Here is an 18,405-nt window from a genome sequence, read left to right as displayed (position 1 = left end):
AAAGTCAGATCCAGAAATAAACTTGGCTAAAGATGGCCGAGAGAGCTCAGTGTCTCACAAACTATCAAGCTACTTGGAGTCTGACATTCCAAACATAAAGAAGAAGGAGGAGCTCTTCAATCAGTATCTGGATGAACTTGATGATTTGTACAAAAGCAGCAACAACAAGCCAGGAGCTTCTGATTTGTCTGCTCTGAATGAGTTTTGGGGTATGTGGCTACTCACAAGCTTCAATGCCAAAGACTCTACTGAGGACTTGAAAGGCAGACTAAAACAAGACCTGGACACAGCCAGACTAAAGCTCAAGCAAAGAGAATCACCCTCTTCTAATCTTTACCACTACATTGGCTTTGGTAATGACTTACGTGAAAAGGGGAACTTTACATGTACACTAAAGCCACAGAGCAAGACCCCTGCTGGGGAGCTATTGCATATTACAACCGAGCTTTTACAACTCTGAAGCAGCAAAACAGCCTCAGAGTCGAGACTGCATCAGTCAAGCTTTGGATGATTTGAAAAATGCACTCAAATCTGTTCAGCTTTACTGTGACCAAATTCAGGTCACTTATAGGTTCTCCAAACAGCACACTGAGAACCACAGCAGTGATTCACCCAGCAGAATTCACAAACACTTTATAGCCAGATACAGTGTGTTAGGTTTTTTTAAAGAAAACATTACAGAGGCCATAAAGAAGGTGGAGAGGAGCAGAGACATGGGTGGGAATGTAAAAGTGGAAGAGAGTCTAATCTACTTTATGGTTCCACTGGGGTATCTCCTGCCCTCATTTAACCTTTCACTGGAAACACTCCGTGTAACCCACTCTAGAAACCCTCTAAAGCGCCAGCAACTCATCAGTGACCCCTCCTTTGATATTCTAAATGAACTTAGGTGTCTTGAATCTTTGTGCCTGAATTATATCTATACTTTAGACACAATTTTCTCGCTGGGAGGCTTTTTCTCAAAAATAGGCAGGACACTAAAAACAAAGAAAAGTTCTGATTAGAAGACAGGTATTCCAACGCTTGAGCAAAACAATATGAATATGAGCAAACAAGAGCTATTTTAAAGAAACTGAAAGCCACATCCTTTCAAGACTAAGAAAAAATAAAATGAAATTTAATCTCTTAACTAGTAAAGGCAGGTGTCCTTCCCATTATTATTTACCTAAGATTTTCTTCAGATTTTAACTATCCAGTTAACTTGCATTATTTATATTTTTAAAGAATTGATTAAAACACTAATGTCATGAATTCTATTTAGGAGTTTTTATGACTATGAATATCATATGTAATATATGGCCTGCATTGAGTAAACCAATTGTTTTGTTTTGTTTGCACTATTTGAGTCTGAGACGGTAACGTGTTGTATAAAATTACTGATGTGCTGGTATCTGAATCAGTATGGAGGATGGATATGTTTAAAATATAATGACTGTAAATTTGTATAATTGAAACATTTATCCTTGATAGCCAGTTATTGGTCCTCTAGGACCTCTGTCCTTGACTGCTACACAAACACTCCCCTTATATCTCAAGGAAGCTGAAAAAGGTGGCTGGAAACAGGGAGGTCTTTGCTTCTTTGCTTAGGCGGATTACTCCCATGACTTGAACTCAAGGAAATGGAAAGAAACTGGATGGATGGATGAAACGTTTATCTTAATTTAACCTTTTTTTATTACAAAAGAAAAGATTGTCATATGGTTTATAGCGTTCTAAGGTTTGGTTTGGTTTGGTTTTGGGGGTTTTTTGCTTTATGGACCATAAGGTTATGTTACTTAATACTTTATGCTGTTGTTAAATTAAGTTAATTTAAGTTAAGTTTGGTATCCAGTTAACAGCATTTGTTGACTGCTGAGACACGTGCTTCGACCAAGATCATAGTCACATTAATACATTTAGTGCCTTTAAGTGTTGAGATCCTACCTGATGAATTCAGTTATAACCATAGAAATATGTAAAGCAGTAAGTGAGACAGTTTGTGGACTTCCATTTATTATTTTCATGCATTTATCTTCATCTACGGCACCAAGGCCATTCAAGTGTATGTGTTTTCAAAATGTCTGGGGTTTGTTTTTTGGTTTTTTGAATGTATAACACTTTTAAATGTGTTATTATCTTATAAGTAGTAATTTATGCAGAACTTTGAAGCACTATAAAATAATGTACTTTTTCTCTATTACTTAGTCAATCTGAATTTGTTCAACAAAACACTTATATAACCACATAGTGTGGTGATCAGTGACTATTTACTATACTTCGAATTATCTAACAGTACACTGTATTCACAACTCTCTAGAAATATTACTATAAAAGTTTGTATCACAATTCTCATGTAGTGTGTACTTACACTTTTTCTTTTGTGTCCTCCTGTTTAGAGTCACAGTAATGATCTCCCTGTTCAGGAGATCATTTCAGCATTAGAGGCAAAAGCATAAAGGCTGAACACGGATAATCATAACATTGATAATCATTTCATTGCTGCCACTTTCTTGTGTAACGTCATACTGAAGCTTGCTCACACTGGACTCTATAATCAAGCAATGTTATGATTATTTTTAAAAATATATATATTTTATAGATTTCAGAGTGTATTAGTTTAGAAATTAGTGTTATTGAGAGATGAGCAAAAAAGCTAGTTTTGGTTAGAATTATCAGCTACAAAATGTGAAATTCTTTACCTTTACCTCTCATCTATGCAGGTGTTTGGGTACTTTCAACATCTTTATGCTTTTTTGTGAGAACAGGTGTAAAACTCTTCTAAATGTAGGAAACAATGTAAATGTAAATTGCAGGATTGCAGAAGTAATTTTTGGACACATTTTTGAGGCACTGTAAAGACATGCACTCTTTTTATTTATTACTTAGAGGTACTTTGATTTAGTGTAACAAAACAAATATCAGCCCACATGATAGTCAATGACTATTTATCTGATATACTTAAAATTCCACTGTATTCACATCCGTTTAGAAACAATACTATGAAATTGTTCAACAGCAAAGATTTTATATTTCCTCTTTTATCTGCGGCTGTTTAGAGCTTAGTAGTTTTATCTATTCACATTTTAATTGCATCCAGAAGCAGAAAACACTTCATTGCTGCCACTGTCTGGTGAAATATAGTAGTGAAGCTTACCTGCACTGGACTCAGTAAAGCAATATCATAGATTTTTATTTGCAGGTAAGTAAAAGAGCTGATAATGGTTAAAAATTCTAATGTGTAGTTTTTGGACTCAAAAGTAAAAGAATGTACAATCTACTTTAAACTTTTCATAAAGGGAAAATAAACCTCAGAAATTAGATCTATTTGAATGTACATGTTTAAATGCTAATATGCTATTATGCTAAAGCTTTGAGCTCAAAATAAATTTTAGCATAGGGTGACCAACCGTCCACTTTTCACGTTCTGTCCGGGGCGTCCGGAGGGATTTTCGAGATGGATGAAAAAGTCCGGGTTTTCCTACAGGCCTACAGAGGACCCATATGTGCAATGTCATCCCTGAACTGCTGCGTTGTAAGTGGTTGTTCCCCGCTCACAGACGGGACAGAGCGCGGAGCGGCGCGCTGAAAAGATGCCAAAAGATGTCAAAGCGCAAGTGCATTTTTTCAGACAAACTGCAAAAGAAGTTTCCCTCTTACCATCCCGGTCAGAAAAAAAGGGAGGCGTAGTGCACTGTGTGCAGAGCTGGCACATACGTTTGTGTGTCTAACAAAGGTGCCCGAGATCTTGTTGCTTACATGGACACAGAAAAACATAAAAAGGCTGCGCGAGGCGAAAATTTATCTAGTAAGTTGACTGAGTTCTTTGTTACACCTGGGAAAAACGAGGATGCTGTTGTATCTGGAGCAGAAGGTGCACTGACATTTCATACTATGAAGCACCACAATAGCTAGACCCATGGATTGCACTAGTGTGTTGCTAAAAAAGCATTTCCAGACTTTAACACAGCTAAAAAGTTCAGCAGTGCCCGCACCAAGACTGAAGCCATTGTCACTCTTGGAGCTAATGAAATCCAGTACTGTGGCATTTCTCAGACTTCAGTAACCATGGAACAGAGAAAATATTCCCAATCATACTTTGACTGGAAGAATGGTGGTGTGCAAACAAAATTAACTGAGGTTAGAAACACCAAATGAAACAGCAGAAACCATTGCACAATACCTCACTGGTTATTTTTCTTATACAGATGAGGCATTATTTCTGTAACATTATTTAATTCCAGAGGTTTTTAAGTTGGTTTTTTTTTTTTTTTTTTTTGCACTTGTTGACTTGCAAAAGCCTATATGATATTTTTTTATTTCACCATTCATTAACTGCACAGAGAAGGCATATTTTAAATATGTTAAAATTTTCTTTAAACAAACAGTATTATTAAAATTCTTCATGACTTGGCCAAGTGTCCTCTTTTTTGGAAATCAAAATATGGTCACCCTACTTTAGCATCCACCAGCCTACTTATCCATTCATGTGAAAATTGCAATGTGTTTGTATAGGGAATTGTGTGGAATAGAACCTAATGTTCCATTATCTTTCCAAATGTTAGTAGTCAGTAACTATTAGAAAAGTGAAAAGACAGCTAGCTTAAAATGTACTATAAACTACTACTATATGCTAGCAAGTTGGTCCTTTGATGGCACTACTCCGCTTACCATATGAACCCACCAGTTCCAGGTGAACAACTATTGACGTTCCAGAATAATACAAAAATAAAAACATAAAAAATCTTTGGCTAGCACAGAACAAATACGAAACATCTTAAAAAGAGCGGCACTGAGCTCAGTGGTACCACCAATGGCTACAAGCTAGCCTATACATTGTACAATGCTGAACACACCATAGAAAAAAAGACAGGAGACAAGACAGTTCTCTTAAGCTTCTATTCATTTTATTTTCTTTGCTTTTTTTTAGGATGTTCATCGTGTTACACAGAGCAATTAGCCACACAAGTAAATTTGATTCTCTTTACTTTTAATTTTTTTATTGTTAATTATATTATTCTCCCTTATAAGCGCTAATGCTAAAAAAGTTACACCAGAACTATCACACGGTTAACTAACTTGTGAGCACATCGGGACAGTAAACTAACACTTCACATAGATAAAACAAACAAAGATCTTTAAAACAAATCAAAGGGGAAAGAAAAATGTGATTGGATTGTAAAAACTAAGAGACAAAAAAAGACAAAATGGACAAGCATTTACAATCACACAGCCCTGCTCAACCACTCTGATTTCCTTATTTGGCCTTTTTAAAATTTCTAGGCTTTAATCCTGAAATGAGCCCAGCAATTACATTGTACACTCCAGCACAATGGTCTGCAACCCACATGCTTTAATGCCACAATCTATCATGCACAAGCATGCGGCATGATATCATCAGTACTTGTGTTTTCCACATCCTCTGCAACAGATGTTGATGGTACAATAGCCGTTTATGCACTGCATAAGCAGCCTATTATGGATCGGAGGGGAGTGACTCAAAAACAGGTTGCCGTCATCGTTCCGACCATCAATTATTATTCCAAGCTCACATCTAAGGCCTTCCATCGCATCAAAACCATGTCCGCGTCATGAGTCAGGTTTGGAAAAAGGAGATTTAATAGCATTTAAATGAAACAGGCATCTTCCAGCTCAGTGGTCGTGCTTTCATGCATTTGAATATAAACACATGCAATGGACTGGGCTCAAACATGGTCCTTTAAAAGCACAGTCAGTGTAATGGCTACTTGGCACAGGGCAGTGGTAAGCTTTGACTTTATTTGCAACTATTAAGTATTAGCAATTCAGTGAGAATCTGGATGAATTTATTTATGATAACTGATGTTTAAAGGTGCACGTTTAGCTCGGAGCACTTCTGATGGCAGAATTTGGTCAATAAACACCCCAATTACTGAGGGGCTTTTAGTTTTGGCAGGATGCTTAAGCTCATTGGCTCCAACTAGTTGGCTCAGAGTTCAGAGAGTGGCTGAAGAAACTCTTGTTTTCTATTCTTATATATTATCTGAGCATGGTGGCAGTGAAGGGGCTGGTTCATTGTCACTGATAAGTCACAAGGGGTTTTATCGGTCTTAAAACTTTTGTAGATAACCTGGGCCTTCCTCCATCTTCATTGGTTAACTGTGCTTACAAGACACGAGCACTGACATTTGCTCCCCCCCGCCTCACACTCACACATATCAGTATAAACATATGCAAACACGATTCTGTTGTCCCCGTTGGTGAATAAAGTGGGTGGAGAGGAGTACGCATTGGTTTTACCCGCACCCCCCCACCACCGCAGCGCACATGAAGTCAAGTATGCTAGCTGGGTTTGTTTGGAGGTATCCGCGCATGGGCAAGGCTAAGAGATTACAACCCAGATAGATGATGAACACAGTGATCCCTTTCTGGCCACACCGAGCACTGAAATGCAATATCCATACGAGCATGCTACCGATGATGTGATGCTCCCTGGTGAGTAGTAGTACACAAGCGTGGATATTAAGACACGCAGTGCAAGACCGCCAGCAGTATTGGAAGCACTTCTGAATGTGCGGCGACTGCTAACAATAGGGTGATATTTAAAGCGCGCAAAACACCCTCAGTCTCACCTATGTTTACCTTCAGGCCATAACTCGAAACAGCACACACACACGAACACAGATTCACACAACTCATTAGCAGAATATAAAAGAAAAAAACCCAACATTATTCCATTCAATATTCACATGAGTTGATAGCAGGCATGCAACTTCCAAACAGTCCAGAAGAAACAAAATAAAAATAAAAGCTTCTTGTCCATCACTTCAAAATCCAATGGAGGGAGGGGAAAGATTACAGTCACTTATAGACGAGGGCCAAATGGAAGACATAAACAATCTGGCAACATCAAGGAGGAAGTAGTCACTACAATGGCTCTCATTGGCTGTCTCCATATGATGGGGTCAGCCAATCAGTATCTCCAGCCCCTTGCTGAGACAGGTTACGTATAAGAAAAAAAAAATCCCATAAAAGAAATGATAAAAAAAGAACACAATAAAAACTAGCTTTAAAAGTAGTAGACACACAATATTATAAGTATCTCTATAGTATGTTTTTTTTGTCTATGTCGTTTTAAATTCATTATGTAATAAAGAGAAAAGTTACTGGTTTTTTTTCTATCATCATTAGCTTCAATATCATCATCATCATCAAGAACATCAGAATCATCAGCATCAACATCCACAATACTGTTTTCAGGATTATTACTGTTGGTTTTTGTATGCTGCACTGTAAATCTAATTAAAGGGCTCTATTGGCTGACAATAGAGGGAGGGAGGGAGGACTAGTTGCTGTTCGTCACCCCCTCCTTTGCTTTAATAATCTCTTCATGCCTTTTAAAGACTCATGTTTATGGCAGAACAGCCGGTTGTACTTTGTTTTAGGCTGAGGTTGTAAAGAGAAGGGTTTTTATTTTCCACTCAATTCACTCTATTCCTCTTCCTCCTTCCCTCCCTCTCTCTAACCATCCATATTCCTATTCTGCTCTTCGTGGGGAACGAAGGGAGTTGTTTAGTGACAAATAAGTAACCCATTCATCTTGTCTCTGCATTACTGTCATGCTTCATCTTTCCCTTCCTTTTGCTTCCACCCTCCTCTCATCCCACTCTCGCTCTTTCTTTCTATCGTTTTGTTTTTCTTCAGCAAGACACCTCCATCGTTTGGGAGGGGCTGGGCGGCATCTGGCCACCCTGCGAGCCCTGGGATAGGGTGCGGGAGCGAGAGCGGGAGCCATCCATGGAGTAGGAGGAGGAGAGGGAGGTGGTACGAGAGCGGGACAGGCGAGTCATGCAAGATGAAGCCACTGTGGAAAAACACAGAGAAACGGTCAGTAAGAGTACAAGTCATGGAAACAGTTTGCAAAGGTTCAGTTTCTTTTAAAGTCAAGTATCAAAAAGTAAGGAAATGTTGCTGACAACACATAGTTGTGGTCAGCCACACTGATAATGACAATTTGTGGCCTTTAATGATTTACTTGAATTGTTATTTTTCCAGCATGGAAAGACTATACAGCTTATTCTTTAATAACTTCTTTACTTAGGGGTGCAATTTTCAATTTATTTAGAATTTTCTCTAATCTGCACAGGGTCAAATGAGGACAAGACCTATTAACATCTCACAAATTCTTCAACATCGTCTTAGATCAATAGCTGGACAGTTGAAACATGGTTGGGTATTCCAACAGGATCCCGAACACACATCAGTTGGAATGTATAAAACTGGCTAACATTAAGCTTCTGGATTGGCCTTCCCAAAGTCCACTCCAGAAGTCAAAGTGTTTAAAGTCAGATGTATGCTGTGCAATCATTACACCGTGGAAAAAAGAACAGTTCAAAGAAATAATTAACAGCCCAAAATGACCACAACATTCATGCTCATGATGAGGGTATGTAACTAACCATAGTTGTACATCAGAAATACAGCAGTTTATCCTTTAACTGCCCAGTGACACAAAAAGTATCAAAATAAAAGTGAAACGAATAGGAAACAATACTAAAGCCATGTCTCTGTCTCTGTAGAAATAAGGAAGATGACTGCTTGATAAAGTGAACTTACTGTAGCCCATGCCCTGGATGAAATACTTGAAAGCCTCAGTAAGTTTAGCAGGCTGCAAACAAAACACAGGACATTACATATCAGGTTTAACTCGTTTGCTGCACTGAATAATGGTGCTCACTGAGGACCCCATGTGGAAGCCCATGGTATCCGTTTTAGTTTTGACACCTAAAAACCTCTGGGGCTAAAAGACAATGAAGCTACCGCATATGTGTGAAAAACTACAATTTTCCTTGTGGCCACCTGTAGCAGACTCCTAACATGAGTCAATCCCCACAAACCAACAAGACATCAATATATTTACAGCTTTGTTTTAAATTGATCTTCATCTCTGTAGTTAAATCTTCCTTTAATGACAGCTATGTAGGAACAGAAGCCAAAATTTGGCTTGTTCTAAGTTTTTAAATTAGGCACCTATGAGTGCCGACACAATGTACAAGTATCAGGATGTTCTTTTCACACTGAAATATTGCCCAGGGTGGATTTAACATCCACACCTATGTCACATGTGTGTTATTATACAGATCTTAAGGTGTTTTTACCTGAGTCAGCTGAGGCAGACCACCAGCATCAGCCATCTGCAGAAGGACAGAAGACGTAAGTAAAGGTGGAAAAAAACAAAGACAAACAGACGATGCAGATACTGAGGACACAGGTATGAAAATCACCTTTAAGAACGAGGTTGTTGTCGGGTCCATTTTGCTGTTGCACTCCACCTAGTGGTTACAGAAAGAAACAGTCTTTTTTGCACCCCATCAGATCCTTTTTTGCACAGAAATGTACAATCAGTGCAAACAGCCGTTCAGGTGAGTGTCAAATAATAAAAGAAACTCACAGCAGCATCCTCATAGGGAGCATGATCGCCCACCACCAGCATTACAGGACATCTGAGGGTCAAACAGAAACAGGTGCTGATTAGAAGTTTGAAGATTTGAGAGATTCACATTAAGTAAAAAAAATCAGAGAGTGGGTATTTACTTGAAAGCGCTGTTGCGGTCAAAGATCAGGTCTCTACGACTGCAAGGAGAAAAAAATGGTGTCAGTGGTAGTTTGATGTAAGGTCGATTATTTGTATTTATGTCATGATGCACGACAGCATGTTATGTTTACCTGTTGTAAGACTTCCACAGGAGCTCCATGTTGGACAGGTTGGGAGCTTTGGAGATGCGCTCTCTGTGAGACTGCACTAGATCTGTGCTTGACGACAGCTCCTCCTAGAAAAACGGTTTAACATTTGATCCTTTTGATCAATTTTTTATTTAACTTACAAAAAAAAAATCTGTCATTTAAACACTTATGGATCTAATAATGTACCTGACTGAAAAGGTGGCACAGAATCTGCTCTGCGAGGGAGGACGTCACGGAGCTGAGCTGCAGTAGGAGAGGAAAGAGGGGGGCTCATTCAGGCAGTTTATTTATTTTAATCAAGCGTGATGAAATATACGATAAACAATTACGTGATCAATGGCACAGGACACACAGACCGTGCGTGAAGTCACGTAATTTCACATCCAGAGCTATTTTTACATCGATGAGTAACTCCCATTAGGACTAACGAGATTAAATGATGTTTCTGTGTACACGGCCGCTGCAGCCCTGACGTGGAAGGAAGGAAGAGAGAGAGAAAGAAACCTTTTGAGCAGCCCAGTCTATCCATCCTCGAGCGTTAGTGTCGATGTTGATCAGAACCAGACCTTCGACTGCATCTGGGTTTGCAAGCTGAGGAGAGAAAGAAAGGAACGCAGACACAGTATGAGACAATATCTCATATACATCTATATTCACGGCTCACGTGGTGAAGGGAAAACAAACCGCACATTGGATCTTAATGAGTGAAATATTCAGGCTGAAGATCTTTGCTGACATTATTTAATTTGCGGAAAACAAAAATCATCAACTCTTTGAAGGTTGGATTCAAAAATCCCACCAAAAATCAGTTAAAAATAAAAATCAGAGGCATGACGTGGTTCGGTAATATGAATCTGTGCTTCCCATGTGGATGTATGCACTCTCAATAATGTCTGTGAATGCTCCTGATGAGAAGGAGGATGGTGTCCTCGGGATCTTGTCCAAGTTCAGGGCATCAGTGATCTCCTGGAAGGTCAGTGGCTTTATTTGACAGCATCCAATATTCCCAGAAATTCTCAGTTGGAAACGGATCAGGGGCTAGTCAATGATCATGATTGCTGTTGTTTTCTAGGAACTGCCTACGCACAGTGACTACGAGGCCTGTCTTACACCAGGATCCACCGCACAAAGATAAGGTTAAGGTCTAAGAATGGGTCTGAAGATTTCACCCTGGTACACAACAGGAGTCAGGGTGCTGTTAGTTAACAGGTGGAGGCCTGTATACAGTGTAGATTTTAGGACATCCTCAGGTCTCAGGAAAAAAGCTGTCGGGTCTCAGGTCACAGAAGTCGGGTCTCAGAAAAAAAATCTTAGGTCTCAGGTCTCAGAAATAAGTTGTCTATGGAAGCCCGTTTCCGCCACAAAAAAAAAAAAAAAGGATCCATAACTCGAAATTTAGAATTATCTTTCTCTGACGGCTTTTTTCTGAGACCTCAGACCTCTGGTTCTGGAGAACTTCACCAAACTGTCTATAATAAAGTTGAGTGACCTGTTCTCTGCACTTAATGTTCGATAATAAAAAGCCCTTTGGTGTTGAAGTTTTAACATCAATTAAAAACCATTTCAATTATTTGGGAATTCTTTATTAGACATCAGGAAGTGACCTAGAAGAAAACTATAATTTTGTGGATGCGTTTACTAGTGTCTGCAGATGATGCAGATTATCAGATTTAAACCAAAGCTAATGTGCATTCAGCATTTTCTTGTTTTAAGAGATTTGCACATAAATATCCACAAGCGTCACAGTTTAACATATTCATTCTACAAAGTGTTCCTGTTGAACTCTTCTATCTACATTTACAGTCAGCCCAGCACAAAACTGTAAACAAGAACATTTCCTGTCATTTTAAATGGCACCATCCTGTGTTAATGCAAAATAAGACCTCTGTAGAGTGCTAAAGCAGGGTCTGAAATGACTCATCTGGACAGTTTTACCAAAAAAAAAAAAAAAAAGATGCTTACCGCGAACCGGGCCAGGATGTATGCTCCTGCTCCCACACCCACTCCGATTACAGTACGGAAGCTGACAGAAGGATAAAGGTTATTAACACCTACAGCATACGCATGTGCATGTAAACACAGTTTTAATTGGTCTGAGCATTGCTGAACACTGTGGTTATTTATATATCTAAAGCACTGTGCAAAATTCTTGAGCTACCGCTTTCTTTATATTTTGGCAGGAAAATGGGAAATAGTTGCAAAGATATACTGAAATACATGCAAACATATGAGGCAAAACAGAGTTTGTACAATTCAATGAGCATTTTAGTCAATATTTGCTACAACCTGCTGTTGATCTACTGTAGATTATGTTTTTAGGCCTTGTTTTATCTTACTTGCCCAGTTTCCTCATTTTTTTAAGGACACATTGCACACCATGCTTTTAAAGTAAAGTAAAGTGTAAAGTGTGTTGTGTTAGTCCCCGAAGGGAAATTACTCCTCTGCATTTAACCCATTCACCCAGTGAAGCAGTGGGCAGCCACCAGTGCAGCGCCCGGGGAGCAGTGTGTAGGGGCAGTACCTTGCTCAGGGGTACCTCAGGGTAGCCGTTCAGTGGGGTCGAACCCCCGACCTTCCGATCATGGGGCAGACACTCTACCTACTGAGCTATCCCTGCCCTTTTTTTTTTTTTTTTTTTTTTTTTTCTTTTTTTTTGTAAAGTGTGTTGTTATATTTTATATGCCAGGTTTTCAGCTAATATCTCTTTGGCAATCAGCTAGTTGGTGAAAAAATGACATTTTGTGTCAATGAAACTATGTTATGTTTGGCATTTTTCATATATTCAGTGAGTAAACAAGCAGCCGATGTCCGAGGACAAACAGAAAGCCTGGAGAACTACAGCTGAAGAAGAAGAAAAAGACTTTCAGCTTTCCCCGATTCACATGAGGTCACCACAGCAGGTAGCGCCACATGTCTCAAGGCCACTTAGTTCTGTTACACAAATCCAAAAATACTGCTTGCGTTCACATCACAATAAATACGGTTAACTCACTTGAAAAACTGCAGGACAGCTGGGATCATCTCTGATATGGTCTCCATGGAGGGATATTGGTAACTACAACAGCACACACAAATGAGCTTAATGCAATTGAGCGCCTTAATATGAAAACAAATATGTGGAGAATGTTATCTTACCTAGGGAATACTAATTCTGATCTATGATCTATTCAAGCTATTCGTGGTAGGTGGACAGCACTGTTCCATTAGGTAAATTTCATAAGTAAATACGGCGGCTAACACCTCTATCCACAAGGATTTAAGACCATAAAGAGAATGAGCTTCAATTTCGAGAATAAGCAGCGGAAGTGAAGGGTCAGAGCTGAGAATCTGTCACAATACATGCAACAAAATCCTGCTGAGCTACTAAAATAATCTCACAAGGAAGGGGACTGATAGAGAAGTACTCGGGGGGGGGGGGGGGGGGGGATAAGAAGTACGGGGAGAGAAAAGAAGGGATTTTGTTTAAACCTCTGACAAGAGCGCATTAGAGAACAGAGATGGTGCAGGGGGAGATGTGAGAGAGGAGAGTGGTAGGGATTTTTAGAAGAGATTATGTTCAGGCCTGTACGGAAGATTGTTTCCATTTCTCAGAAGTTTACTTTTTTTTTTTAAAAGTGCAAGGTTACTGCAGGACACCGTATCAAACACAATGATTGTCTCACCCTGCGGGGTAGGTGGCGGCCCCCTCCTCTTGTCCCGGGGCGTCGATGTGAATCAGGGTGAAATTCTTGACAATCTCCTGCATCTCTTCGAATTTGAACAGAGGCGAGAAGCAGCTCTTACCTGCCAGGTAAAAAAAACCCAGAGTAAACGAAGATAATGAGGAAAAAACGAAATCAGTAACAAGTAAGAGACTGTTTGACTTGGAGAGAGAGCTACTCACTGTCCAGACCCACATCGTGGAAGGTGAGGATAGCGGGCCTACGGGTGGTTCGCGTGCCATGGAGGGTCACGTGCAGGACGCCATGTGGAGTCTCAACACTGTGCTCCTAGAGAAAGAACAAACCCAGACTTAAAAATGTCAACCTGATGGTAACATCTCGAATGGAAAACAAACAAATAACCTTTTCTGTGCATGAACCTTCTTTTACTTTTGGCTGCTCACCACAGCCGATCATCTCCCTCCATCTCGCCCTGTCCCTAGCATCCTCCTGTCTCACCAACCCTGCACCAACCCACCTTCAACGAGTTCTTTCTCTTTTTCTTCATATTCAACAACCTTTGTCAAAGATATCCACCACTGCTACACTGCACATGTCCGAACCGTGCCTCTTATTTTGTCTCCAAAAATCGAGTATTTCTCTCTAGCTCTTTGCAAATTCTGTATCAATCTGGTCCTCATATACACTCAAGTTAATGAATTGCATGTTCTATATTCATTCCTCCACTTCAGGTCATCCAATTTTTTTAGACTGTGAGACTTGAGACAGGCTGACAGATAAGCGAGAGAAGTGTCACGGGAAGGATGTTATATCCCCCTGTTCTCTTGTGTTTCTTTTGTATTCATGAGTTTGTGAGATCAGCCACACCTGTGGCTCATGAGCTCCTCCCCCTGCAGCATCTGTTTACTGCGGCTCACCACTCATTCCACTCTCCTGTGTTTGGATCTGATTTCTCCTCTGCTGCTTGGCCAGCCAAGCTTTCACTCTACAGCTTGTTTTCAGTCCATTCACATGGATGCCAACTTTCAGTCTTTCTGCAGCCTCGCTCTGCTTTACCAGCAGACTCCTCAGCCTGTGTGCTTCATTTCTATCGACCCATCTCGATTACTGGAGTATTCTTCTAAAATCATTGCCAACCTGGGCTTGTGTTGCTTTTTTTCTGCTTCTGTCCAGAAACTTGGTTGGGCCCTAACATGCTAATGTGGAATTTTTTTTCAACCCTGCCTTTAAGTTTTAAAGACCATCATAAAGACTGGAGCTTGAGTCCTTGACAGCCTTTGGTCTTTAATCACCAAACTATATACAAGGTGGATACAGATGTGTTTTCACATAGTACTTTTCAACCATTACTGTACTAAAGTTTAATGTAGCAGAAATAAATCCATGTTTCCACCAAGAAATAAAAAAAAGGTAAAGAAAAGGAAAGAAAAGAAAAGGGAAAAAATAGCCCTGAGTTTGGGACACTGATGAGTGGCAGAGATTGCTGCAAAAATTCAGTGATGATTCACAAGATGCAGCTCATAGATTTATTCATGACTTTCTGTCCATGGAAATTCAACCCAATTTTATTTCAACTACTGTCCTGTGAAAACCTAAATATACCGCCTGATTCAGCAGCTTCTAGAACTGCCTTAAGCAGCAATAACTCAATCATTTTATTTGTGCGACTTTATCAGTCTCTCGCATCATTGTGGACAAATTTTAGCTCAATTTTCTTCACAGCATTGCTTCACTTTATTAAGGTTTGCAGGCATTCATTTATGCACAGCTCTCTGAGGGTCACAGCATTTCAATCAGGTTGAAGTCTGGACTCTAACTGGGCCACTTGGTTGTAGACTTGCTGGTGTGTTTGGCATCCTTGTTTAGGCCAAGCTTTAGGTGTCAGACAGACAGCCTCACATTTGACTCTAGAATACTTTGGTCTACAGAGGAGTTCACGGTCAACTCAGTGACTGCAAGGTGCCCAACTGCTGTGGCTGCAAAACAAGCCCAAACCGTCACCCCTCCACCACCTGTCAGTTGGTATGAGCTGTTCGTGTTGTTACGCTTTGTTTGGTTTTCTCCAACCGTGGTCTCTCCACTTTGGTCTCATCTGTTTAAGTCTTGTGGTTTGTTCAGATGCAACTTTGCAAACTTAAACCGTGCTGGCATGTTCTCTGTAGAGACAAGAGGCTTTCTCCTGACAATCCTTCCAAGCAAGCCAAGCTTGTTCCGTCTTTCCTAATTGTGCTGTCATGAACCTTAACATTTAACATGCTAACATTTAGAGTCTGAGATGTAGCTCTTGTATTTTTTAGGGTGTCTCTGAGCGTTGCACATACATAAACTGGGGGGAATTTGCTCCAATGCCCACTCCTAGAAAGACAGTGGCATTGTGTTAACACACGTCTGAATGCTCCAGAGCAGCTAACCCCCAAACCTCCTGCTCACACTTGCTGATGATTAGTTAATCAAGTACACCTTGTAATTCCCATGGAAGCAATAAGAGTGCACTTAAATTTTTCACAAAGTTGCAGAGAGTGCAGTGAAAATGTTCTTCTTACATGACTGTACGATGCAAAGTTAGTTCTCAGCTGATCAAAAAAATGGGCTGATTTTCAAAAGGCACCAGGACACAACAGGATGGGCACTATATTCATGGAAAATAGGCACAATGAAGAAAAAAACACTCACAGAAACCTGTCTTGTTGCAAAAATCAGTAAAATACAGCTCAGTCCATTATTAATCATTTACAAACCCTACTAACAACTGTGCAGCGATTTTCATACCGCTTCTATAGTTTTCCTACTAACTTCTGACAGGAAAAGAAGCCCCTGCAGAGTTACTAAATATACTTGAATAAAGTTGAATAAAAATAAAGGTGTATTTCATTTTTAACAAAATAATAATAATGATATTGCAATGCTTAATCAAACACCTTAGCATGGATTTCACAGACAGTCTTACCTGTCCTTGGTCCAGGAGTATCCTAGCAGCCAGTTCAGCATCCTGTTAGAAAAAGAGCGACAGTCTCATTAGCAAAATGTGCATAAAGATTTCTTTTTACATTTGAAAGTAAGTGATGTCCTGCCTGTTTGGGTACTACAGGGACAAGATTTATTTAAAAATAAATCAAGCTATGAAGCTGAGAAGGACTCATTACCCACCAGCTGAACAAATCTGAATAAATTCTCACTTTGCTTCTTACAAAAATCTTAATTAGGACTCCTTAATTTATCTTTTTAGTGTGCATTACTGAAAATCGAGTCCAAAGAAGTGACATCTCAGCCTGCTGTTCTTTCATTTCTTTGTTCTTTCATGTCTAGAGAGGCTTTGCTTCCTAATTGACACCCACAAAGGCAGGATGGGTAGCATTATGCTGCTGATACCCCAGCAGAGAGCCCCTTCAGAGGAGCAGGTGGTTGTGACATGCCTGGCATTAAACAGAGGAAGTACTGACAGCGGGTTTCAAACGGGTGGCTCACTTGCAGCCTTGGATCCGTTTACCCCCATTAATGAATTACTAGCATCACAAGCTCTTAGAAAATTAACAGTGTGGGAAGTTGAAGTGGAGGTGGGCGTGGGCACAGACGGAAGTCATCGCTGAAAAGAAAAGAAAGAAAAGAGGAAGTCCTAGAGGGTTGGTGACTGAAGAGAGGCTCCTGGCTGGATTAATTCAATTCAGTTTTATTTACATAGCATCAAATAACAACAACAGTCAACTTAAGGCACTTTATATTGTAAGGTAAACACCTAAAATAATAAAGAAAAAACCCCAATGATCAGGATAATCCTCTCTGTAACACTTGGCGACAGTGGGAAGGAAAAACTCCCTTTTAACAGGAATAAACATCTGGCAGAACCAGGCTCAGGGAGCGGGGTTATTATAGTTAACTAAATAAAACTAAAAACTAAAACTAGATCTGAAAAAAACACTTTAGTTAACTGAAATAAAAGACTTAAAATAAATAAAACAAACCAAAAAAACCTGAACTTTTATACTAAAATAAAATACAAATGTAGAGGAAATTTCATTAGTTTTAGTACCTGTTAGTTTAGTAAAAACGAGAGACATGTTTATCGTGACTCTGGTGTCTAAAAGGCTATTGTGAGTGAACTTACTTTCAAAACTGATCTTTCTTAAATCTTAAAACGAAACATTTTCAGACATTAAAAACTAAACTGAAATGAGAAAACCCACTCTGGAAACTAACTGAAAGCAAACTGAATTAAAAACAAAGTTAAAATGATATAAAAATACAAAAAAATTGGAATTTACGAAACTATATCCATGTGCCGCAACTGTTTGGGGGTGAGGGAAGGAAAACCAGACAAAGACATGATGTGGAGCTGGAGAAAATTTAAATCTACCTAATGATTAAATGCAGAGAGGTGTATAAACACACAGAGAGTGAAGAATTGCATCATGGGAAGCCCCCAGCAGCCTATGCCTTTTGCAGCATAAGTAAGAGAGGATTCAGGGTTACCTGATCCAGCCACAACTATAGGCTTTATCAAAAAAGAGTTTTAAGCCTAATCTTAAAAGTAGAGATAGTGTCTGTCTCCTGAATCTAAATTGTGATCTGGTTCAATTCACAGAAGAGGGGCCTGAAAACTGAAGGCTCTGCCTCCTATTTTACTTTTAAATACCCTAGGAACCACAAACAAGGCTGCACTCCGAGAGCAAAGTGCTCTAATGGGCTAATACGGTACTATGAGGTCATTAGGATGAGATGGGGCCTAATTATTGAAAACTTTGACTGTCAATCGATTACTTTCGAGGTTGTGACCTGGATGGAGGAGATACCAGTGAGAAGATACATAACCATTATGTGACCTTTTCCACAATAAAGTTGACCCACATCTCACACCCTTACTCTGTAGGCTGAAAAACACATTATTACAGGTTATTACAGGTTGCTGCTTTTTATTTCCAGTTTAGTTTATATGTTTCATATCTTTAGAGCTTCTGTCTGCATCACCCCTCTCACTTGCATCACTTGCATGCACAATACATTTTTTTGCTGCTGAAATGCAAAAAGGAAAAAGGAAATTCAAAGGGAT

General features: G+C 39.6%; 1 protein-coding gene across 2 annotated transcripts in view; it reads right to left on the bottom strand.

Moving 5' to 3' along the window:
- Positions 1-4,861: 4,861 nt before the first annotated feature.
- The window catches only part of ndrg2 (NDRG family member 2), a 40,707-nt gene continuing 27,163 nt past the window's right edge, over positions 4,862-18,405 (bottom strand). For both annotated transcript variants that reach the window (XM_019354074.2, XM_019354073.2), the window contains exons 3-16: positions 16,309-16,350; positions 13,583-13,688; positions 13,362-13,482; positions 12,692-12,754; positions 11,662-11,722; positions 10,204-10,290; positions 9,886-9,942; positions 9,682-9,785; positions 9,550-9,588; positions 9,407-9,458; positions 9,240-9,287; positions 9,114-9,149; positions 8,572-8,623; positions 4,862-7,819 (exon numbers count right to left, since the gene is read on the bottom strand). In XM_019354074.2, the coding sequence (XP_019209619.1) occupies positions 7,656-7,819; positions 8,572-8,623; positions 9,114-9,149; positions 9,240-9,287; positions 9,407-9,458; positions 9,550-9,588; positions 9,682-9,785; positions 9,886-9,942; positions 10,204-10,290; positions 11,662-11,722; positions 12,692-12,754; positions 13,362-13,482; positions 13,583-13,688; positions 16,309-16,350 (1,032 nt within the window). In that variant the 3' untranslated portion in view covers positions 4,862-7,655. The remainder of the gene's footprint in view (positions 7,820-8,571; positions 8,624-9,113; positions 9,150-9,239; positions 9,288-9,406; positions 9,459-9,549; positions 9,589-9,681; positions 9,786-9,885; positions 9,943-10,203; positions 10,291-11,661; positions 11,723-12,691; positions 12,755-13,361; positions 13,483-13,582; positions 13,689-16,308; positions 16,351-18,405) is intronic.

The sequence above is a fragment of the Oreochromis niloticus genome, linkage group LG3 (genome assembly GCF_001858045.2).
Source record: "Oreochromis niloticus isolate F11D_XX linkage group LG3, O_niloticus_UMD_NMBU, whole genome shotgun sequence".
NCBI lineage: Eukaryota > Metazoa > Chordata > Actinopteri > Cichliformes > Cichlidae > Oreochromis > Oreochromis niloticus.
The sequence above is the reverse complement of the archived record's forward strand: the minus strand, read 5'-3'. Positions and strand labels throughout refer to the sequence as shown.